The sequence below is a fragment of the Manacus candei genome, unplaced genomic scaffold (assembly GCF_025592945.1).
Source record: "Manacus candei isolate 608988 ecotype Guabito, Panama unplaced genomic scaffold, ASM2559294v1 h1tg000063l, whole genome shotgun sequence".
In the NCBI taxonomy this organism is placed as follows: Eukaryota; Metazoa; Chordata; class Aves; order Passeriformes; family Pipridae; genus Manacus; species Manacus candei.
The window spans coordinates 3,244,512-3,268,541 of record NW_026138111.1 but is presented as its reverse complement, the minus strand read 5'-3'; the positions used below and the strand labels follow the sequence as shown (position 1 = coordinate 3,268,541).

General features: G+C 47.9%; 1 protein-coding gene across 1 annotated transcript in view; it reads left to right on the top strand.

Annotated features, from left to right (window-relative positions):
• Positions 1 to 1,260: 1,260 nt before the first annotated feature.
• The window catches only part of LAMB1 (laminin subunit beta 1), a 43,274-nt gene continuing 20,504 nt past the window's right edge, over positions 1,261 to 24,030 (top strand). Inside the window, exons 1-21 of the mRNA XM_051805206.1 lie at positions 1,261 to 1,503; positions 1,693 to 1,862; positions 4,163 to 4,298; positions 6,316 to 6,389; positions 8,309 to 8,497; positions 8,593 to 8,656; positions 10,128 to 10,330; positions 11,598 to 11,718; positions 11,894 to 12,082; positions 12,351 to 12,530; positions 12,950 to 13,062; positions 13,884 to 13,963; positions 17,130 to 17,265; positions 19,330 to 19,488; positions 20,264 to 20,391; positions 20,828 to 20,951; positions 21,355 to 21,559; positions 21,716 to 21,859; positions 21,956 to 22,187; positions 22,699 to 22,862; positions 23,318 to 23,542. Coding sequence (XP_051661166.1) covers positions 1,467 to 1,503; positions 1,693 to 1,862; positions 4,163 to 4,298; positions 6,316 to 6,389; positions 8,309 to 8,497; positions 8,593 to 8,656; positions 10,128 to 10,330; positions 11,598 to 11,718; positions 11,894 to 12,082; positions 12,351 to 12,530; positions 12,950 to 13,062; positions 13,884 to 13,963; positions 17,130 to 17,265; positions 19,330 to 19,488; positions 20,264 to 20,391; positions 20,828 to 20,951; positions 21,355 to 21,559; positions 21,716 to 21,859; positions 21,956 to 22,187; positions 22,699 to 22,862; positions 23,318 to 23,542 — 3,073 coding nt within the window. The 5' untranslated portion in view covers positions 1,261 to 1,466. The remainder of the gene's footprint in view (positions 1,504 to 1,692; positions 1,863 to 4,162; positions 4,299 to 6,315; positions 6,390 to 8,308; positions 8,498 to 8,592; positions 8,657 to 10,127; positions 10,331 to 11,597; positions 11,719 to 11,893; positions 12,083 to 12,350; positions 12,531 to 12,949; positions 13,063 to 13,883; positions 13,964 to 17,129; positions 17,266 to 19,329; positions 19,489 to 20,263; positions 20,392 to 20,827; positions 20,952 to 21,354; positions 21,560 to 21,715; positions 21,860 to 21,955; positions 22,188 to 22,698; positions 22,863 to 23,317; positions 23,543 to 24,030) is intronic.

Genomic DNA, 24,030 nt, shown 5'->3' with positions numbered 1-24,030 from the left:
CTTAGAGTGATTTCACTTCATGGATATCTGTAATGAAACAGCCCCACAAGTTCTTTAATCAGGAGTCTTGGGTTATGTTTCAGACCTGGTGTTTAACCTTTAGGGCAAGTCATTTGGTATCTTTCTGTTTCTGCTTATCCATCTGTAAAATGAGAATGAGCATATTTACCTACCTCGGCAGGGTTTGCTGGACAGACAGACCGTGGTGTGTTTTCACTCTGGCATTGCAAATAGTGAGGGCAAAGTGTTCTTGGGGGACACTGGTACATGGTAAAGATTTACACAAGTTCATGTGTTACGTATGTGAAAGCAAACCTCGGATAAATAAACCCAGGCATCTCTCCCAGCCACACGTCCATCCTTCGTACCCGCTCCTTGGCATTTATTTACCAGTAAACCTTCCCCTTGGGTGCCAAGGGGACTCTGCCACCAGCCGATGAAGCCCCCGTGTCTGCCAGCAGAGCCCAGGGAACCGACACGGGACGCTGGGAGCGCAGGGCAGCTCCAGCACAGCCATTTACGCCTTGCAGCTGCCCCAGCGCCCCTGGGAAGGCAGCACCACGTGAAACGAGTGACAGCCTGGCAGCGGCTGATCTGACGGGCCTCTCTGCCTGTGCCAGGGCCAGACCAGGCCATGTATGGCAGCAAGGCCGCCACCCCCAGGAATGGCATAGGAACGGCATTCCTTAGCCACGTGTGCTGGCACCGCAGCACCGGGCAATGTGGGGCCACCGAGCATCACACGTGACAGCTGCCAACACCCTGGTTCTTTGCTGGGTTTTGGGCCTTACCGCGCAATCACCCATCCATCCATCCATCCATCCATCCACCCATCCATCCATCCATCCATCCATCTTTCCTTCCCTTCCCTCCCTCTCTGGCCCAGCCCCATCAGCACTAACTCCATTCCTTCATTGTTCCTCCACCGACAGGAACAAGGAGAGGGCTCACCCGATCGGTCATTCCTCCCACTCACCCCTTCCCCCCCATTTATCGCAGAGCCTGCTCCCGACGCTGGAGAACAGCGGGGAGGGCACAACCTGTGGGCCAGGGGCTGGAGCCCGGCGTTCCTCCCTCGGGGCTCCCTGTCTGCAGCGGGGCGGCAGTTCCCCTCCCCGGGGCGCTCTCTCCGTGCTCCCCACCCCGACTGGGCTGCTCTTCCTCGACGGCAGCCGCCCCTGCGCTCCTGCCCCGAACGAGCGCGGCGGCTGGGCCAAGCACCCCGGGGCGGGGGGCCGGACGGGAGGGGCTCGGCCGGGCCCGGCCCCGCGGGGGCGGTGGGGCGGAGGAGGAGGAGGACCGGGGGGCGTCCGACGGCGCGGGGCCACTGCCCGGGAGCCGCGGGAGCTGCGGCGCCTGCGTGGAGCGGCGGAGCAGCAGCAGCTTTCGGCGGCGCGTGGAGGGGCAGCCCCGTCCCGTCCCGCCGTGTCCCGTCCCGTCTATCCCGCCGGTGCCCGCCGCCCGCCATGGGCCGCCTCCCGCTGTACCTCTGCTGCTGCCTCGGTAACTCCCGCCCCGCTCCGCTCCGCTCTGCCCGTCGGGGCACGGCGGGCCGGGCGCGCCCCTGCAGCGCCCGCCGGGGCGGCTCGGGGCGCGCAGCCTGACCGCGCTCCCGCTGCCCTCTCTCACCCCCTGTCCCCCTCTCTCCCTCACCCTCTGTCCCGCTCTCTCCCTCCCTCCGCGGCCGCGCAGCGCTGTGGCCCGCGGCGGCACAGGAGCCCGAGTACAGCTACGGCTGCGCCGAGGGCAGCTGCTACCCGGCCACCGGCGACCTGCTCATCGGCCGCGCCGCCCGCCTCTCCGCCTCCTCCACCTGCGGCCTCCGCCAGCCCGAGCCCTACTGCATCGTGAGCCACCTCCAGGTGAGCGCCGGGGCGAGCGGGCAGCACGCCCGGGCACCGCGCCGGCCGCCGCTCTGTGCAGGCGGCGGGGCGGCATCGCCTCCCGCGGCGCCCGCGGTGCGGGGGCATCGCTCGGGCCGGTGCGGGGGACGAGCCGCCGCCTGCGGGAGGGAGGCGCGGGCAGTGGGCTCCGGTGGGGCAGCGTCGTGCCCCGCGCGGGACCCCACAGTCCGGGTCCAGGCAATCCCTCGCGGCTTTCGGCTCCCGACCCCCCTTTCCTGATCGAGGGATGGAAGGAGGAATGTGCCGCAGTAGGTTCAATTAATGCTTTATTTCCAGGCTTGCTGAGAGCCGTCTAGACAGTTTCCTGATGGAGAGTGGGCTGTAGGGCCCGGCAATGTTTTGGCCACAGTCCCCATAATGTAATTACATGTGTATGGTCTCCGAGTGAAAGGACTTAAATAAGGTTGTCTCAGCACATCTGGTGGAAAATCCAGAGCTTGTTGTTATTTAAGCCAGAAGCAGCTCACCAAACTTAAAATCTCGGAGACAGAAGGGATGGTGAAGAGTAAAATATCAGTTATAAGTGGAACTCTGTTGAACTGAAAGTAAAGGGATAATCTCCGAACAAATTACTGTGGAGACAATAGGGCCGGATTCTGGCACTTGGAAGGAAAACCACGGGAAGCAGGAGGGGCTGTAGCACTTGACCCATTTGTGCCCTGAAGTTATCAAATCTCACCCCTCCTTCACCACCTTTAGTTTTACCATAGTACTCTGTCTACTAGAGTTAATACTTTATTTAACATAGGGTTTAGCTTCACTGGAACATTTTCAGAGTATATTGAGATTGACTTCAGCTTAGCATCACTTATAGAACGGACTAACAATGGCACTTTGTTATGTTGTCTCAAAAAATGTTGAAGTGCCACAGTAAAAAGCTTCACTTCAGAAGTTCTCTGCCCTTATTCCTGATCTCACAGCCCCAGTTCAGCATTTAGGATGTCCCTGGTTACTTCTGAACCATTGTGGGTGGTATTGAAGAAATCGTGGGAAGATGCCAAGTATCCTCTTAATAACATGAGACTTGGCCGCGTTGAGTGCTTTGCAGAATTAGGTCTTCTAGGATTCAGTTTTGGTGGGAGAAAGAGTGAATTGTGGCATGAGGTGCTAGGGCAGAGGAACCTGGAGCTGGCAGTAGCAGACATCTTCCCTGGAACCCCCGCTCTTGCCATTCTCTCTGCTGGAGGAGTCTTTGAGGACTGATGGCAGGTGAAGCACTGAGCTTGGGAGGAGCCGCTGAAGTCCACACTGGTGAAAGGAAAAGCCTATGTGGTGCAGACGTGCCAGCTCTCACATTCTTGGCTGATAAAGCACCACGTTTGTCTCCGTAAATGTACTCTAAGAATGAAGCCGGCGTAGCTTTTGACAGCGTTGGGTTGCTGGTGTGTTGGGACTCCCTCATTGCCATGCAATGAGCTTCCCTCCCTCATCTGCTTCCTCCAGTTGATTTGGGCAGGAACCCTCCCTTTTGGTTTGGTTTGCATCCTACCTTGCAAAATCATGAAGTGGTGGTTTTGGGCACTAGGACAGTGCAAAAAAAGCACAGTTTGTAGTAATAGCCATGATGGGGTTTCGTCGTCCTGGTGAAGAAGCTTCTGGTTTTCCCAAGTAGCAGATGCCAGACTTGCTCTGAGCTGGATTTCTATGGGCACACCTTGTGGTGTGTGCAGATGGAGTTTATGTGCTTGGAGTTGCAATGGCAGGTGAAGATGCAAGGAGGACTTTGACAATCCAGTCAAGTCAACCCTGTGCTGAAAGGGCTCGATCACTAAATCACTGATGGCCCCTTGACGTGCACTGAGCCTTACAAGAGGTATCCCTAATGCAAACAACTTGCATCTCCAAGCTAGCTCCTAAAAGCCAATGTGATTTCACACAAGTTGTTGAAGATGCAGTTTTGCACATGTGCACTTTTACAGAAGCAATTCAGCAATTTTCTGTAGGTGCTGCCTTTGGTTCTGGCTTCTGCTGGAGAATACGTGTGTTGGAAGAGATTTCCTGAAACTGCAATTTTGATAAAAAACATACTTCCCCTAGAAATGAAGTTTATGGAATTCCTGGCATGTTTTCCATTTGACAATTTGCATTAATTCATAAAGGTAAATACACTTGGTATTTCAACAAAAAAAAATACCTTTTGATGACTCCTGCAGGCAAAATGAATGGAATGTGATATGGATGGAAAATACTCTTATCTGCAGGAAGCAACTATTGCCCCACGGATAAAATCAGTAATGCTGATTATCGTGTTGTTTCAGGAGGACAAAAAATGTTTCATATGTGACTCTGAGGATCCCTTCCATGAGACTCAAAATCCTGACAGTCATCGCATTGAAAATGTTGTCACCACGTTTGCTCCAAATCGCCTGAAGCTCTGGTGGCAGTCGGAAAATGGTATGGGGCTTGTCCGGAAAATGCTATGGGGTTTGTCTGGAGCCATTTCCGGGTCTGGGAGCTGTTTTCCCTCCTTTTGTTTAAGGATACCTGTGGGTTTGCTGTTATCTTTGGCCTGGTGATTACTGCCCTGTGAAGGATCATGCTGTGTGAGGAGGGATGAGTAAAACTGGCTGCTTTTGTGTGCCCAGGAGTGATCCTTAATCCATAATGAAAGCCCCAGACTCCCACAGGAGTGTTGGGAACAGCCGTCCCAGCACATTGCAAGAATCCTTTCCTAAAGAAAAGAGTTTTCCACACTGGCCTCAGATCTCCCTCATGTTTGGGCAGCAGGAGCAGAGCAACCTTCCAGAAGTAAATATCCCAGGCAGCGCTGCCAAGGAAGCACCGCAGGGCTTCCCCGTGCCGCTGGATTGGAGGGAGGTTGTGGAAGGAGGAGATTTGGGCACAGAGCTGGGGGCTGTCGCCCTGCCTGCAGACCTCCTGTTTCCCTTTCCTACCCCAGGAGAGTAAAACCAGGGATATCTCTTACCCTGCAAATTGCCTTGTCCCTCCTGGGCTCCCTGAATTCCCTTATCCATATGCCAAACAATAAAATGAACTCCATATAAAAGCCAGCCAGTTAAAAAACATATTGCACGTTAGTTTGATGGAGGTTTTTGTTTTTGTTTTTTGGTTTTTTTTAATCCTTCCTCTGCCTGTTTTACTTTTCTGGTTATGCTTTTGGCATGCCTTCGTACACAAAACAAGGCATTGAGGTTTCTCAAATACTAGTCCTACCCTGAAGCTTTAAAGCCAGCTGGACAGGACAGGATTTCTGCAAAAGCATTGGCAGTAGATGCCTTACTGTATATGAAAAAAAAGTAATATTTATAACAGTTTTGTTGCCTGTTATAGAAAGGTTTTCACAAAATCATTTTGAATCATGTAGATCAGCCTAGCAAGCTGCTTGCCTCCAGTGGCTCTCTTTTAGCATTCCAGATAATTCATGTTTCTTGCAACAGACTTGGCAGCATTCACACAGAAAAGTTCTTAGCTCATAAGGTCATGAAAATGTCCTTCAACAATAAAAAACAAATGATTCTTTCTGTCCAATTCATGTTTTCTTCTATTCAGGCATACAGCATAAGGGACCATTACTGCATCCTTCACATTATGTTACAGCTGGTTGAAAATTTGACTGCTTTATTGTTTTATTATTTTTATTTCTTACCCTTTCTCCTCTCTGTAAATCTTGATTTTATTTTTTATTTTGAACTACAGTATAATTAGTATCCAGCTGTTTTGAGAGGTCTTTTCACAAGGCAAAATAATATTTGTAGCTGTTTTTCTTCCTTTCTGTGTAGAGTCCTTGACCGTAGGTAGTCATACAGCAGAGTTTGGAAAACCTTTTGCTTCTCACCAGTTTCCTAGCTCTTGTGATTGCAAAGCAGGGCTGTGATAGTTGCTTTAGGAGTATCTCAAAACCAGGTTGTGAAGGAACTGTGGACAGGAGAGTCCAGACTGAGTGAAAAAGGGTGGGAAGTGGTCTCCACCAGACATGGGTGAGCCTTGGGGTGTTGGGGCTGCAGAAGCTCTGCTGCCAGATGGGCTGTAGTATGTGAGGACAGCCTGGGGTCATTGCGTAGGTCTGGGCACAGCATCCCCAGTTGTACCAGCTGCTGGGTGCTTTGGTGCCAGGACCCAGCCCATTGCAGTCTGGTCTCTGCCCTACATCCAGTGATGCCATGATACTCAGCCTGAAGTTAGGTAGTGCAGGCTCACGCTTTGGGTGTAGCGTGTTTGGTGCCAGTGATGCACAGGAATCCCATGTGTGAGGCACTCTTCAGCAGGTCCTTGGTGTCTTCCCTTGTACCTCAGAAATGCACTAACCCTCATACTCCTTTTTTACAACAGAGCCCAGTGGTAAATAAAAGAACCTCTGTACCAACAGAGCAAAGAGCTTTGGCAAAATTTAGATGTAGAAACTGATGGGTGTCCTTGTTTACTGCACGCCTTCTTTTCTCTGCCCCTGCAGGGTTGGAAAACGTGACTATCCAGCTGAACCTGGAGGCTGAGTTTCATTTCACTCATCTCATTATGACCTTCAAGGTAAGGAAGTCACAGCCTTACCCTGAACCCTGAAACATGGGGAAATGAGAGGTCTTGTAGTCCTTCGCGTCTATTTGATATTTGGGATTTAAGTTTTGTCTGAGCTGTTTGGCCTGATTTTTTTGGAGCTGCCAACCATTAACCCCTGCAGAAGTCATGCAGAAAGGCTGAGTTGTGATTTGTGTTTGAGCCCTAGTGAGGCTGCAGAAGGAGTCATACTGAAGCTGGGGTTTGTGTTGGTGTGTCTCCAGGTTGTGTTCTAGAAATCATATAGTAGCAAGGATTTTTTTTTCCTAAAAAAAAATTGGCCAGGGTATCGACTTTCATTTGGCAAATGGAAAGGTCTCCAGGAAGAAGGAACATCTGTACACAAAGTGTCTTTGTTTCTTTACAAACAGATGTCTTGGAATGGCAGATTATGTCCTGTACATCCTAAATCACAGGCAAGCGCTAGTGGCAACCTTCAGCTGAGGTTTTGGGGGCTGCAGTTCCTGCAGGGCTGGATCCCTGCTCCTCCCATGTGGACAAATGAATCTCTTCATTTTTACCCGTCAGCTTTCTAGGAAAGCTGGTTCCTCTTTCCTGTGGCATCAGTTAGGGTTTCTCCCATTGCCTCAAGGTGGTGGTGGTCCTTCTTGCTGGACCCAGCAGCAAGGGACCCCCAAACAACCCCTAACGTGATGAGGCTGCTGCAGCCATTGTACCCCAGTGCTGGGGCTTGGTCTGCCATCAGGAGGAAGACTTTAGGGGAAAGATACTTTTAATAATGATTTGTTGACTTTGTTTGTATGGTAGGCACTTGAACTGCCTTACCTCTGGGTTACTACATTTTCTGTTGGGTGAGATACCAGTTTCTAAATCAGGTGTTATTTTCAGCCAGGAAGCACAGAGAAAATTTCTTTTCAGCTGTGATTGAAATGCTTTTGTACTTGGCTCTGGGAGGTCCCCCTCTGAATACATAAAACTAATGAATTGATGGTTGGTGTTTCTTGGTAGGTGCAAGCCAGGTGTTACTACCTGTTTTTTGAAAGGCGGCATGTAAATTGAAACACGATATTTTTTAGGTCAGAGAGATTAAAATCTTTCAAAAATCTCATAAACTATTTGTTCTAGAGTTGAATATGTGAAGGTAAGAAGGACAGTAGTTTGTCAGTGGTGAAGCAAATGCAGCCTGCCAGAGTCTGGGCAAGGTGAGCAGGAGGAGGGCCAGCGGAGACTGGGGGAGTCAAATGCAGCAAGAGTGGATGAAGCTGAACCTCTCAATCTCCTTAAAGAAGAAGGTTTTCTTAAGGGAGCACAGAGGATGATTAGCACTGAATGTCAGAGACACTGCAAAAGGTCATGTAGTCAGACAAAGAGAGGTGGGCAATCCCAGGGCTTCTCTGAGCATCAGAGGTAACTGCTCAGCAAGAACTTCTGGGTGTCAGAGCTGGGGAGGAAGCACTGACAGTGGCCTCCCAGTCCTTAGGGCAGGAGAGGAGGCCCATTAGGTCCTTTATAAGAGATTAGGCAAGGACGTACAGCAGTGAAGAACGATGTGCTGCTGTCCACAAGCAGTGGAAAGAATCTTTTTGTCTCCCTAAAGCCCTGCTTTAACCCCCACTTTTCAGAAAGGATTTGGAATCCAAAAAGCTTACAAGTTCACTTATTTATTGTAAGTGTATTTAAACACTTGGCCACTGGGTGCCATTTTCTGAAGATGGGTCATCTGTGGTTTGATGTGTGTTACTTCAAATATCTACCCCTGAGCAGAAAGTGGGATATCATCAGAAAAATATTCGCAATATTTCCAAATGTTGGAAACAGTGGAGGGAGAGAGATTAAAATTCAGACATGGATTACTTGCACTAAAAAGCACTCAATGTAAATGCAAGTAATAATTAGCTGAATAAAATCTCTTTTGTTTTTCTTACTGTTAGACATTCCGTCCTGCTGCAATGTTGATTGAAAGATCGTCTGACTTTGGAGAGACATGGCAAGTTTATAGGTATTTTGCATATGACTGTGAGAGCTCATTTCCTGGGATTTCAACTGGACCCATGAAGAAAGTGGATGACATAATTTGTGATTCCCGATACTCTGACATCGAACCTTCAACGGAGGGAGAGGTCAGAGCCATTTTTTTTCCAAAGTGTTTATTGTGTAGACCTTTTGTCTCTTATTTTTAAAGCTGAATCTTCTGTTGTTTGATTTTTTCCTCCAGGTAATATATCGTGTTTTAGATCCTGCTTTTAGAATTGAAGATCCATACAGTCCAAGGATTCAAAGTATGTATGCAGTTACCTTTCAGGCTCATTTGAAAGTATTTTAGTACTTACTTGCTTACAAAAAACAATAAACCACAAAGTTATTCATTAGCTCTGATTGCAGTTTTGAAGTCATATGAATACCTTTGTGTATGATTCCTTTTCCTAACTCAGACAATGACATGAAATAACAATCAGTGTTGTTGACTCAAGGGATTGCTCTAAATATGCATTATTTGAGTTGGTCCTTTTCTTAATTGATCAGGGATTTGTTTTCATTAAAGACCCCCTCTTCTCAAAATACATGCAGTTGCCAAGAGAAACCTTGGACTGTGATTCTGTAATTGTACAGTATTCAGAAAGCAAAGAAATAGAACTGCAAAGGTACTTAGATCATTGTGCATGTCTAGCTAAAATCAGTGGGTCCACGTTTTATTTTTCAGGGCTTTGAGTCATAACTTTGGAACAGTTGGCTGTGGTAGCACTGCATGGCTGAACTACACAGATGTGGCCATGAACCACGACTTACTGTAGTGTTTGTGTCTGGTCATGGCAGTCCATGAATGCAAAGGCAGAGAGATCTGTTGCTGATGTGGCTCAAAGAGAAACTGTGGGGCATTTGGGATGAAGGAACTGCTTGGCCTTAAGCTTGACCTCCCATTTAATGTGCATTCTCAGTTTCAGTTCATGTCCTTCAGTGCAAAGCTACCCAGGCAGCAGGAAATATCTGCAGTAGAGAATTGTCTACTGGTTGCTATACCAGTTTAATGTTAGGGTTTTTTTAACAGGCATTTTAAAGTAGAAACTGCTTTCATGGGCTTGAAATGCTCTTTCAAGTGTAGTTCAAGGCTATAAGAAATTACACAAGATTCACAATATCAAAGTGAACATGTAGACTGAATTAATTAGTGCAATATTGTCCTCCCATGGATTATCCCTCAAGAACTTCTTTGTATTTGGTCAGTGATGGGGTGTTGCTTCTTTCCACAAAATGTAACTAATTATATTTGCTAGCAAAGCTGGGCATACGCAAAACAAGAATTATTTGTGTCTTTATTTCCAACTAGGACTTTTTCCAAAAGGCTTGTAACTCCTAAGGCTCTTGGTCCACTTGTCAGCAGTTTCTTAATATCGAGTCCTTGCCCATCTCATGTTTAGAGAACCAGTGTCTCTTTGGTGGTGCTCTTCTGCGTGCCTTTAATATTTGTAGTTGTGCCTGCGCATGTCTACAATAAAGTAGACTAGTATTTTTACTTAAACTTAAACTTACTTATACATTATAAAATAATGTAATTTCTTTTTATTTAATTTGGGAGTCTGAAGTGATCTATAGTATGTAAGTGCTGAAATTAAATCTGATCTAATCTGCCTATAGGAAGCGTGCTTAGGAAGTCACTCCTGGCTTCCTCCCATTCAATACGCTATCTGGTAAATAATTCCAAAATGGGTTTTGTGAGTTTCTGGGGATTTTTTTTTTGTGTGTCCCCTGCAGACCTGTTAAAGATTACGAATCTGAGAGTCAAATTCGTCAAGCTGCACACGCTGGGAGACAATCTCTTGGACTCTAGGATGGAGATCCGAGAGAAGTACTACTATGCCATCTACGACATGGTGGTGCGTGGGAACTGTTTCTGCTATGGACACGCCAGTGAGTGTGCACCAGTGGAGGGCTTAGATGAAGAAGTGGAAGGAATGGTAAATATTCACGGTTTTTGCATAAAGCTCTTCCTGTCTGTGCCTCTTTTAAGTGATTTGAACACAAATGTAAAGATAACACTCTGTACCCCTTCTCCACACTCTTGGTTTTCAAACAAAAAACTGTTCTAATTATTCTTTCTCAGCAAACATATCTGTCCTTATAGGTGTTAATCAAACAGACATCTCAGATTAGGTGAAAATTGTTTCAACATTCCTTTTCTAATTATGTTAAAGAGCTGATGAAATTCAGAGGTAGGAATGAAGAAAAGGGGTGTAACCTTATTGGGTCAGAGGCAGGTGTTGCCTTGGTTCGCTCCTAAAATTGGAGCGAATAGAGCCATCAAAGGATGCGAATCAAACATGTCCTGTGTTTGTATCAGTTGTTACTAGCTGAGAAGTGGAGACTGTAACCCTAATTAACACAGGCCTTGAAGGAAAATCCTAGTTGCCTCCTTGGTATGCTGCTGCACAAGTGTCACATCCTTTCTGGGGTCTGGTTTTCTGGATGATTTTTGCCTCACAAGCAGTAATAGCACCCCTGTTAATGAGTCAGTTATTAACTGGGTGGAAATGTGAAGCGTACAGGGAAGTTGTGTCTGTTGTCCATGGGCCACTGGATGCTGTGAAACCCATTATGCTCCTTTGCCCTGTGCTTTTGGTCACTAGCTACACCCAAGTTTTGCCTTAGACATCATGGCTTCAGTGCTGGTAGTTCTGGTGAACTATGGCAGCAGCTGTCACATGATCATTGCAGGTCTAGTCTACTTAGTGCTTGTTTTGTACACAGTGAAGGCAGTCTGGGGTTGATGGATAAACCCCATCCAAACTGTTTATCTTTACTTTGAGAACCAAGGCAGAGCTGGAAAGTGGGGCTGGGCTAGTGGTGCTGATATAACTAGATGCATTTTAATAGCTAATTAACAGCTAATTAAAAGCTAAGTTTTAGTTCCAAGAGGCTTTTGTGATTATTGAGGTGGAACTGTGCTCTCCTTGTTTATATCTGAAAGCATTTATTTGGGCACTGGTTCCAGTACGGAAAGAAGGACAAGTTTGTATGAGGGCATTCTTACCTTGGCAGGTAAAGGACACTCCTGTGACCCTTTACGCCTTTTTAAATGCATTTACGTAGATGAAAGTCTCCAAAAGTATATCCATTATGTACTAGCTATATTTTACATTAATTGGAGAATGTTGGTTTTTTTCCCTTTGATAAGCAACTTTCTTTTTTTCTTTTTTTTTCTTTCTTTTTTTTTTTCGATTACAGGTCCATGGGCACTGCATGTGCAGACATAATACCAAAGGATTAAACTGTGAACAGTGTTTGGATTTCTACCATGACTTACCCTGGCGCCCCGCTGAAGGTCGCAATAGTAACGCATGCAAAAGTGAGTTTGACTAAAACGCAGAACTGCATGCTGTGAGTGTTACGTGCTGTTACTTGGGAACTTGTGACCGTGTGTAAAATCCTGAATGTTCTTTGGTTGACATGGTGTGTCTTTTCTGCAGACTTGCATCTGCCCCACGACCAGGCTCTTACTTTGCTTTCTGCCTTTGTCACAGAGTGCAACTGCAATGGCCACTCCAGCCAGTGCCACTTCGACATGGCTGTGTACATGACGACAGGGAACACCAGCGGAGGGGTGTGTGACGACTGCCAGCACAACACTATGGGACGCAACTGCGAGCAGTGCAAGCCCTTCTACTTCCAGCACCCAGAAAGAGATCTGCGGGACCCTGACGTCTGTGAGCGTAAGTGCAGCCCCACTCCTCAGGCTGGGAATGGCCTTGAGAGAAAGTGGTTGTCTTGGAGGTCTTGAGCGAGCCTGCCTGGGTTTCATTTTCTCTTTGAGAATCTGGAAATTTACCTGGTCCTAATGTGTTCAACCCATTCCGTGTCTAATACCTGCAGGAGTGATACAGTCTCTCTATGCAGCAGCTGAGTTTAAATAACTTAGTGTGAGACTTGGCCTTTTATTTTGTAGCAGTTAATAAAACACATGCAATGCTTCCTTCTTAGCTTGCAACTGTGACCCAGCTGGCTCCCAAAATGGTGGCATCTGCGATCGCTACACTGATTTCTCCACTGGCCTCATTGCCGGACAGTGCCGTTGTAAATTGTTTGTTGAAGGGGAGCGTTGTGACCTCTGCAAGGAAGGTTTTTATGGCCTGAGTGCCGATGACCCAGCGGGTTGTCAGTGTGAGTAAAAACATATGTTCCTTTATGTGTGATCAAAAGCTCTTTGAGGAGCTGTTAGAGCTGGGAGAAATTGTTTTGTGGGATGGATTTTTTTTTTTCCCCTTTCTTTCATGTTTTTGCTGAAGGAAAAACATTATTGTAGATTTGCTGTAGCTTGGAGTCGACCAGTCCTTGAAACCCGGTTCACCCGCTGATCCTTGTGTATTCTGTAGAAATATCATAGTCCTCCTTATTTGTTTTCAATTATAGTCTCTAAGCCAGGGAAGTTTCATTGGGATGGGTGGTGGGCAAAGTGTGCAATTAATTTCTGTCCTGGGGAATTCAGGGGAAGCTTTAATGTATATATTTAAGTTGAATACTGTCTAAAATATAACTCCAATCCTACCTTTTGACCTGCCTGTTTGTATTTCCCAATCTAGCTTGTGCATGTAATCCTCTGGGTACCCACCCCGGGGGGAATCCTTGTGATTCGGAGACAGGAAACTGCTATTGTAAGCGTCTGGTGACAGGAAAGCAGTGCAATCAATGCCTGGCAAGTAGTTTACCATAAAATAAATTAGGAGACAGTGGTGTGAGGGAGGCTGGATTGTGGAAAGCATGGAGCCTGGTGCTGGGCACTGTCTCTGACTGCCTGAAAGCCCATGCCTGGCATTCAGGCTGGAGTGGGCACCTCAGGATGTCAGCAACTTGCTGTGTTACAGGGAGCTGGGATGCATGTCAAGGCAGACAAGAACATCCAGTTTAATTCCTGGGACCATAAGGAGTGAGACATTAGGATACCTGTGGTTGCTCTGTGGAAGCTGAGGGATCTGGGGCAGTTCTGCTGAAGTCCTCGCTGGGGTGAAAGACAAAATGATCAGGGAAGCAGTGTTATCAAAAAAATTGCTTCCTATACAGGCCATTATTTTAGGCAGGGATTATTTCATACACATACATTTCCATGTAGTGTTTATGCATGCTGGGGTGTTATAGAAACAGACTGTCAGATAACTGAATGTGTTTGTACAAACACTGACAGACTCTTATCTAGCAGTGGAAAAGCTAAAGCAGTGTGTCTGCCTGTCCAGCAAGCAAGTTGCAGAGTAGCAGTCCTGGAAGGGCAGTGCCCCACACAAACAACTGCTGTCCCACATTTGGCTTGCTTGCCCTTGAAATGCTCAACAAGGTGGGAGGAGAGCAGGTGGGGGAGTGGTGTTGGTGGTTGTGGGGGTAGACCTACAACAAGGGGAGCAGGATTCGTGGGTTGTGGGGGCAGTCTGGGATAACTTATGCCGAGTATTTAAAAATTTGCCTTTGGATATGTCAGATTAAATCTACATCAGGTAACATTGCTGGTGATGTTTTTTCCTGCAGCCTGAGAACTGGGGCCTGAGCAACGACATGGATGGATGTCGGCCGTGTGACTGTGACCAGGGAGGAGCACTGAACAACAAGTGAGTCTCAGCCCAGTTACTCTCCTGTAATCATTCACCCAGTGAGTTGCGTGTTGTTTGCAATCACAACATCCAGGGCTTAATGTGCCCTGGAGGAGGATGTTTGGGACCATCTTTCCATTCTAGAAGGTGGCAGGTCTTGATTGCAGCAAGAGTGACAGAGGCATCCATGTCTTTTCCATACTGAACTACCTCTGTTTGTGCCACTGGTGCAAGTGAACATGTAAAACTGTTTTTAGCATAGCTCTGCCTTTCGTCAGGCATGGTAGGAGTGAGACATAGATTAATCTCTACCTTGGCCATAACGTGGGGTATGGTCTATGTCAAAGCTTTGATCTTACAGGATGAAAGCAGGAATCAGGCAGTGAGTGATATGGACAGTCAGGCTGGTTCTTGGTTTGTTCCCAAACTGGCCCTTTGGCCAGTCTGTCTGCCCACCAGTGCTGGGGGAAGCGCACTAGCTACACAGTATTGCTCCATTGCCCTAGTGGTGCTGCGTGGGGTGGGATGTGGACCTGGAAGTGCCTGCCGAGGAGATGGAGATTTTTTTTTAGAGAAAATTGTAAATTTTGAATATGCATCCATCACTGTCATCACGGAAAGTCCTGGCTTAGATGCCTTGTTAGTGGAGTGCTGGGTAGCCTGCTCCTCTGACCAGAGCAATTTTCTGTGTTAGGTATGTGTCTGACCCCAGGATTATTAACAGCAGCATGTTCCTTCGCTCCCTTTATTTTTCCCTCCCCCCTTTCCTCCACAAACTCTTTTCAATGTCCTGCTTTTGTCTAAAGCCACGGAAGTTTCCCAAGGGGGTCAATGAACTGTTTCCCACTGGAGCCCATGGGACCACACTGGGGGAGTGTGGGATTGGTCTTGGTGTGACTCCTATAGGGCATCACAGCCTACAGATACACCATCTGCATCAGGGATTGCCGTGGGAATGTCCCACGGGCCATCTCTCCCGTCTGCTCCTGGGTGAATTATTAGCCCTTGGCAGACAGCAGTGTGGATGTTAGGGATTATTTACTCCCCCATGCTTGCTCCCTGTGCACAGATGGGTTACACTGCACAGCCCATAACAGCTCCCCCGGCACAGCTGCTTCCAGGGATTTGGGGTAACACGGCCCAGCCTGTTTCCCATGTGCTGAGCCCAGTGATTGCAAAACCATGCGGGAAGGAGATGTGCGGCATCCTGGCACAGGCAGGCAGCAGCTGTGCTCTCCTCCGACCGCAGGAGAGCCGCAAAGCCCAGCTCTGGCTCCTGACTTTTCTCTCTAACGTCATCAGGAAAGGGGGAGCTTTGCCCTCCTTGGGGTTCCTCAGCTGCTGAATTGCTGCCTCCTGGCTCCTGCTCAGGGTGTGGGAAGCAGCATCTGGGACAGCCCCGCCTTGCCCAAAGTTCATCCCTATGGTGTAATCCAGGTGGTGGAGTCATTGCCATCCCTGGAGGGGACACTTCCCAGCTCCTCTTCTGGGGCAGGTAAGGCACTTCTGGCATCTCAAAGTGAACATTTAAATGAATCTCTGCAGTTTCAAGAACAGTTAAAAATTACTCTTTCGGTGGGGGCTTGAAAACTTGGAGATTTTCCGTGGAAATCAGAGACATTTAACTTTCGAAAATGTTTTGAAATCCCACTAAAATTTAAAGAAAGAGGTGTATTTCCTCTTTCTATGGAAAAGTGACCAAGCATGTGCAAAATTATGACATGCTCTAGGGTATTTCATAATGCTCTAGGGTATTTCATAATGCACAGCAGACATTCTGGGAACAATAAAACTGCCAAAGGCAGTTTGGGGATAGAGCTGTATTGAAAAAATAAAATGGCTGTGCTGGTTTAAAGGTAAACCAGCAGGGGAAATGAACTCAACTCAAAAGAGAGATTATAAGTCAGAATAACAATTTAATAAAATAATACAATAAGTACGATTATACAGACAAACAATTGGTTTTAACCCACAAAACCCAAATATATAACCCAGCACCCTGGGGCATGGACAGAGTGGTGTTCGTTGGGCCCCCTGAGTCCAAAGGAAAAGGAGAGGGGAAAACCTGTTGGTGAGAGTGCTCTTGCAGTCTGGTCGAGAGTGGTGGTTGCAGTCCAGTCTAGAGTGGTGATCTGCAATCTTCCTCTGGATCCCACGAGTGGTTAAAAAGGTCCCAAGACTCCAAGATTATATATCCTCCAGTTCAGGCAGGAATGCTCAGTACCTCCCTGGGGGGTGGGAGGGGGGGGGTCCTTAATGGGTGTGAGGACAAGAGCAACTCCTATCTCGCAGGCGTCAGTTTATAGCCTGAGGAGTCAGGCTCTATGTGCAGATAGTGTAAATGGTTCATTGATAACAGTTTCTGGGAAATGGCATGGAAAACTATAGAATATGCAGTTTTGGGTTACACCTGTCCAGTGATGAACTGGTCTCAGCTGTCCTAACTAGGACAATGGCTCATTACAAAGGAAGAGAGTCTCTATGTCACCATGGACAGACTTTCTGTGTTCCTTCATGGTGTCCCTGTCCCACATCCCTGGCTGTGTCCCACATCCTACTCTGAAGCAGCCAGATTTTCTGGATTTTCTCCTCTGCGTAGCTGCTGATGGGTGACCCCTTGGGATGTGCTTTGCAACATGCAAGAGCAGCTTGACATCCTGGGGCATACAGGGTCATTTGTGTTCTTGCTCTGCCTGAGCCCATACCAACAGATAACGCTACTTGCATGGCTTGCAAGCCTGGAGCCAAAGGCTGCTCTCAGTTTGCAGGACAGACATGCCACTTTATGTCTGTGGTAGGAGTGAAGCTCCCAGGACGGCTGTCTGGCCTCAAGGAACTACCTGCATCCATAGCACAAAATCCTCTCACCATCCAAACAGAGGAAACCGTGTGCAAACTGTATACTGGAAATGATCTCTGGCCCAAGCTTGCCCCAGCCTGAGCCTAGATGTTGTTTTGGAGAACGACAGTTGGGTTGAGCCAAGGCTGTGCCCAGGACCACACTGCCATTTTAGTAGTGCAGGTGGCCCAACTGCAGAGCCCAGGAACATCTCATATCCAGATGCAGCTGTGTTCAGAAGTGCTTCTCCTCCTGTGTCACTTTAAAAGTCAAAGCAGAAGAAAGCTCTAGCACTGTCTCAGCGTAGCCAAGATGTGTTGTAAATTCATTGCTCTTTCGTTTTAGCTGCTCAAGTGAATCTGGCCAGTGTGAGTGCCGGCCCCACATGTTTGGCCGTCAGTGCAACCAGGTGGAGCCTGGCTATTACTTCATTTCACTCGATCATTACATCTATGAGGCGGAGGAAGCCAACTTGGGTCCCGTGAGTAGCACTTTTAGTGGTCTGGTGTGTCTGGAGAGGTGTGGGGAAGTTGTTTCACCAGTTGGGCGTTGGAAGCATCTGTTTTATACCCTGAGTGTTTTGTAATTAAAACTTCCAGAGTGTGGAAAACACAAAGCTGAATTGTATCAGAAAACTGTTAACCTTTAGCTTTTCAATCTTATTATCAATAAATAATACAATAATTAGGGGGGAGGAACTGGCATTTTTCTTTTTAAACCTATTTCTTTGATCATGACTGTAGTTAGTTTCCTGTCACCATCCCTCTCTGAACCCGACTGCAGGCACACCCACCACACCCCTTAACTCAGGAGTGGTGGGACAGACACTGGCTCTTCTCTTTGGTGCCACTGAAACTGGGAGGGAACAAAGCACGCATTTAAGCACATTGCCTCAGCTTTTATAGTTTCAGTATATCAATAACCTTTCTTTTATTAATTACTAAACCCACAGTTGATTGTGCAAAGGACTGGTTTTGTAATTGAGGTTGCCTCCAGCTGGTTTTGCCTGCTGGCATGGTACAGCAGTTTCTGGCTCTTTCTGTTGCCCACCACGCAGCCTTGCTTTCAATTCATTAACAGCAGCTGGGTGATTACATCTATTACTTTTGCCTCCAGCAACAAGTCAGGGAGATGGAAATAATGGTTTCTCTAAAGCAGCAGATCCTTGTCTGCCTGCAATTGGGGCACTTGGTCCTAATTTATTTATTTCAGGTAAAATGCAACCACTTTGCAGTTTCAGCCAAGGCTGAGAATTTTTTCTCTCAGATAACTGCAGAGAAGGAAGACAGTGCAGAACAGAAGTTGTACCACAGCAGAGGGCACATGAGCTGGCACAGGATTTGTGGTGCTTTTGTGTGTGCCCAGCTGGAGAGGTGGTACCTGAGGCTCTGCTGAGGTTCAGGGATAGAGGAACCCAGCATGAAAATTCACCTTGCCAAGCAGAGCAAGGAGATGTACTGCTGGTTTGCCTTTTGAAATCTTAAAACCAAATAATTTTAAAAACTGCTGATATTGAAAAGCTTTCTCACAAATTTGGTGGTAGAATAAAACTCTGAATTCCCAGCATAAGACAAAATGAAGTGGCACAGAGTTGCAGGGATTTACAGGTGGTGCCAAGCCCCTGTGCTCCTCACACCTGCACACACTTGCGCAACTCCCACCTGCCATCCTTTCTGGGGAGCTTTGACCTTTGTGCAAAGCCAAAGAGTAATAACTTACAGTCAGGCTCTGTTCAAAGAGTGTGAGAATACATGAGGGGACATCCTGAAGTGATACATATATGGAGAGATATTTCCTTGCATTCTATCCCTTTCTACTGAAGCAGCTTCCTTAGGAATGCACAGGATGTCGTTCTATGGAGATAACTATTTGTAGATACAAATACATTTGAAACAGGAAATTTGAGTACCGCACGTTTCTATTTTCTGTTACCCTTTTCCTCTTCTTTGCTTTGTATAAAAAGTAGCAGATAAAAACATGCCACCTCAGACTGAAAGGAGTGATCATATGTTAATTTGGCTATGAAACAGTTGTCAATGACTAGGCTCTGTTATTTAGTGACACCCTACTCATAGTGACACCCTACTTTTCAAATGTTATTTTGAGCAGTGGTTTGGTTTGGAGCAGCCCGGTGTAGTCAGAAAGCAATTAGCACTCAGCTTGGGTGGTTAATGGAGCAGTGATGTGCCACTACAGAGAATCCTGTTGCTACAATTATGGTGTGGAAGTCCTTACAGTGAATGAGATGTTGTAGCTGGTGGATTAGTTACTCCCAGCAAGTTTTTAAATTTAATTCTCCATCATCATAACAGAGAAATGTATTAAGAGTTGTGCAGTCTTGTTTTATTTTATTTTTCTTGCTTTTTGTATGTTAAGTGGAAGGGCAATGCTGAGCACATGTGCACAAAGACAATTTGTGTTGTCTGGGATGCAGACTGGGGATGCTGCCATCCAGGAGCCACCTATCAGCAGAACTCATCACTTTGCACACTCCTGTGGGGTTTGCAAATTTAATATATCAGTATTGAAATTCCATGTTTTGTAGGGAGTGAATGTAATAGAGCGCCAGTACACGCCAGACCGCACACCGTCATGGACAGGCATAGGATTTGTGAGGGTCCCTGAGGGGGCGTACTTGGAATTCTACATTGACAACATCCCCTACTCCATGGAGTACGATGTTCTGATCCGCTACGAGCCGCAGGTATGCCTGTGAATTATGGCATTGCTGCTTTCTAGCAGGTGCTGGCTGTCCTGGTGCACAACTGACTGGAGCCTGACACTTTCAGGGGTCATCAGGGCTCAAAGACAAGGATGGACACTCAGTTAAATATCTGATATATGTGAAAATCCAAGCTGATGTTGACTATTTCCAGTGTTATTTGCTTTACAGTTTCTTTCATTATTACATTGTTTCAGCACCTGTTTAATGAGCAAATTAAAAAGTGACAAGTCCCATCAGGACAGATAAGAATATAAATTTGGCATAGGCTGGGTGGCCGTCTAATGGCTGGCAATGCTGTTATCTGCCTTAGGAAACAAATTGCCTATATTGGATGTTGAATGCCTGCAGCCAAGAGTTTGCAAGCTGTTGGCTCTGACTCACAGTGAAGGGAAAGATCCACCCAACTCCTTACTTAGAGCTTGGCAGCAGCTGACTGCAGTGAATACTGAGGTGCAGTACCCAGAAGCGGGGAGAGAGGAGGTCACCAAACCCCGATGATGCCATGGCACAGGTGGGGCTGCTGGCCATGTAATCCTAGTCATGTTGGATGATGTCCAGGGGCACTTGCCTTGTCATGTGTCAGCCCATACCTGCAGCTGATAGATGCCCCATTGATACTGGAGTTGCAGCCCTGTCATCCCCAAAGAGCAGCTGACCACCTTGTCTGTGCACATGCTTTTCCTGGTCTGAGCTCTGGATGATTCCAGGAGTTTTTGATCATTGCTTGATGCTGATCGGGCTTTTTTTTCCCCAGTTGCCCGATCAGTGGGAAAAAGCTGTGGTCAATATCTCGCGCCCAGGCAAGATTCCCACAGGTAGCCGGTGTGGCAACACGGTTCCCGATGATGATAATCAGGTCGTCTCGCTGTCACCTGGGTCCAGGTTCGTATAACTGGATGAACCAAAAGGAGGACAAAAAAAACTAAAAAATTGAAACAATTTTCAGTTTGCTGTACCCTCTATGAAAATAGGTAAAATTAAATTTCCAGTGGGTTATAAAAATGTATTTAGTAGTGTGTCTCTAGACTCAAAGCTTTTAAATTTATTCTTATTTTCTAATCTGGTTTCTTCACTGAGTAAAGGGAGGGGGAGGTGTTTGCACAGCCTGTGAGTGAACATCAGTGTGACTCTTTACCTTGCTGATAACCTTTTCCGGTTCTGATTTGCACAACCCTCCAAACCACCTTTCTCCCATCGGAGCTTTTGTTCTGTCCGGTCTTGGCTGCTTTCCGTTATCTCAACTGCTTTATAGGGGCACCTGAAATGCTTTATGGTGCTGTACGTTTGAAGTAAGAATTGTTTCCTGTTCCCAATCCAGATACGTTGTTCTCCCGCGGCCTGTCTGCTTTGAGAAGGGGCTGAATTACACCATCCGTCTGGAGCTGTCCCAGTACTCCTCAGTGGATACAGAGACAGAGAACCCATACACGCTTATTGACTCTGTGAGCAGAATTTATTTCAGGTTTCTTTAGTGTCAAAGTATGTGGGTTGTTTTTCTGCTAAGAGGCTTTTGAAGTATTTTACAGGCCTGCAGCTAGTTCCACAGACCTGTAGTCTTTTGGGGGAGGCTAGTGTGTGTCATGTATGTCATAAGTATCAATGTCAACATCCATCTTTTTCTTTTGACTGTTTAGAATTTGGAAGATTGGGTAAGGATTTGTCAGATACCAGAACTATTCCACAAAGCTAAAGAAATATCACCATTTCCCTTCCAAATTCTGTCTGGCTGTTTGCTTTTTAGCTAAAAAAGGATGGTAGAAACTGGGATAATGCTCAATTTCCACAATTTTGGTGGAGGCTATTTATTAATAGTGACGCTTTGTAAATTATAAAATTGCTTTGCAGCTTGTTCTCATGCCATACTGCAAATCGCTGGACATATTCACAGTGGGAGGCTCAGGCGAAGATGTGGTCACGAACAGTGCTTGGGAAACCTTCCAAAGATACCGGTGTCTGGAAAACAGCAGGAGTGTTGTGAAAACCCCCATGACGGACGTCTGCAAAAACATAATATTCAGCATTTCTGCACTGTTGCACGAGACTGCATTATGTACGTAACCATCTACTTGTAGGGCAAACTGTGCCTGGAAGCTGGACGGCACTTGTGGGCAGAGTAGTTTGCACGGGAAAGGCGTGTACATGGGATGCAGGGGGTTCATGTCCTGTGCCACATTACTCACTCTCTCCAATGCTTTTCTCCGCTCAGCATGCCAGTGTGACCCCCAGGGCTCCCTGAGTTCCGTGTGTGACCCCAATGGAGGACAGTGCCAGTGTCGTCCCAACGTTGTTGGAAGACAGTGCGACAGATGCGCCCCTGGCACCTTTGGGTTTGGGCCAAGTGGATGCCGACGTATGTTGAACCCTTGGCTCTGAGCTGTGCTACGGTTGGAGCCCTGATTTTGCGACTTGTAATGGAAACTCAACCCCTCTCCCCCTCTCCTTGCAGCGTGCGAGTGCCATCTCCGAGGTTCTTACAACGCCTTCTGCGATGTGGAGACGGGCCAGTGCCACTGCTTCCCTGGGGTGTACGGGCGGCAGTGCGACCACTGCCTGCCCGGCTTCTGGGGCTTCCCCAGCTGCCAGCCCTGCCACTGCAATGGCCACGCTGACGACTGCAACCCTTACAGCGGGGAGTGCCTGAGCTGCCGGGACCACACAGCGGGACACAACTGCGAGAGGTATGGCACAGGTGCCCTTTCCCTGGCCCCTCAGCAGGATGGGCTCAGCAGCTGTTCCCTTCTGGTGCTAGTGCTCAGACAGGTGTGAAGCCACAGGGAAAGCCCCTGGACCCTGGGAGCCAGAGCAGCCCTGGTGGTCCTGGAGAATGATGGGAGTGGGGACCCCCTCTTCCCTGCCTGCAGCCTTGCGCCTCACAACAGTGCCTGCCTAACTGGCTGAGAGCACGTTGCAGGATGCCAGGCTTTTAGAGGGCCATTGCAAGCCTTCTGAGAAGTCTTGCAGTGGCAGGGCTGACATCCAGCCTCAGTCTTCCTGCTCTTACACTGGTGTAAGCCAGACAAATTTGCCTCTGTGGACACAGCTGCTAGGAGAGTGAGTGGCAAGGAAGAGCCATAAGGATGTTTCTGCCCTTTGGTTCTTCACAGTGGTGGCAAAACCTCAGTTTAGTTACAGCAATGCTGCAGTGTGTTTGCCTGCAATTCCCTGTACGCTGTGTACTCTGTTGTGTAGGTGCCAGGCTGGGTACTATGGAGACCCTGTCCTGGGATCGGGTGACCACTGCCGGCCCTGCCCGTGCCCTGACGGCCCTGAGAGCGGACGCCAGTTTGCCAATGGCTGTTACCAGGACCCGGTCACACTGCAAGTCGTGTGTGTCTGCAGTATGGGATACATAGGTACTTGGTGGGGCTGGTTGGGCTGAACCTCTCAGTGAGAAGGGGTATGTTCATATGGGTTGGGTGTGACCACAGCACCAGCAGCAATGGGTTGCTGCTGGAGGTCGCCTCACTTGGTGCCAGGGAAGAGAGGCTTGTGCAGCCCATGACAGCACCACCATAAACCTCATCTCTGACAGCATGGCGGGAGATGACCAGTGGTCAGCACAGGTGGACAGGACAGCACTGGAACTGAGGGGATAAGTGTGCTGCAGCTGGGCTGCAGCACCATGCCTTGGTGACCTGGGGGTCTACCATCTATGCTGCCTCAAGTTGCTGCCTCAGTTGTTTTGAGCATGATCCAGTTAATGGCCCCATTAATGGCCTTTATGGCCTTGCCTCAGTCTTGCCGATGATGGGGCTGCATGCTAGCGAGCCGTGATGGTAATTCTCACTGTGCCTGTTTGTTCAAACAGGCAGTCGATGTGATGAATGCGCGTCTGGCTTCTTTGGGAGCCCCGACGACATTGGTGGCGCCTGCCAGCCGTGCCAGTGCAACAACAACATTGACACCACTGATCCGGAGTCCTGCGACAAGAGAACCGGGGCGTGCGTGAAGTGCCTGTATCACACAGAGGGTGCAAACTGCCACCTCTGCAAAGAGGGCTACTATGGGAGCGCTCTGCAGCAGGACTGCAGAAGTGAGTGAGGACACACGGCTGCAGCCCCTGCACCAGACATGTCAGCGGCAGTGGCCACCTGAACTCTTTTACCTGGGAGCATTTGGGATGGAGGGAAACCTTATTACCTCCAGCTGGAGTTGCCTGCAGCTGCCCTGCAGCTCAGTGGAGGGGGGTCCTTTATGTTTGACAGGGAGAACAGAGGCAACATTTACATGTGCTGAAAGGAGGAGGATTTTGTGGGAGGGGGTTTTCTCTTCTCTCTTGATACCGATCTCTGTTTATCTCTTCTCCAGAGATAGGGTGGTGGGGTGAGAGTTTGGCTTTTGTTTACACTGGGTCCCTGCAGGTGTGGCTGGGCAGTGGGAAGGAGGCCTGGGATGGAGAGGAGGGTCTGCCTCCCCTGTGGCACCAGGCACAGCCCAGAGGGACAAGTGGTCACTGGGTGGGAGAGCACACCATCAGCCACTTCTAGCACATCTGCCACCCTAGCTGGCTGACAGGAGCTG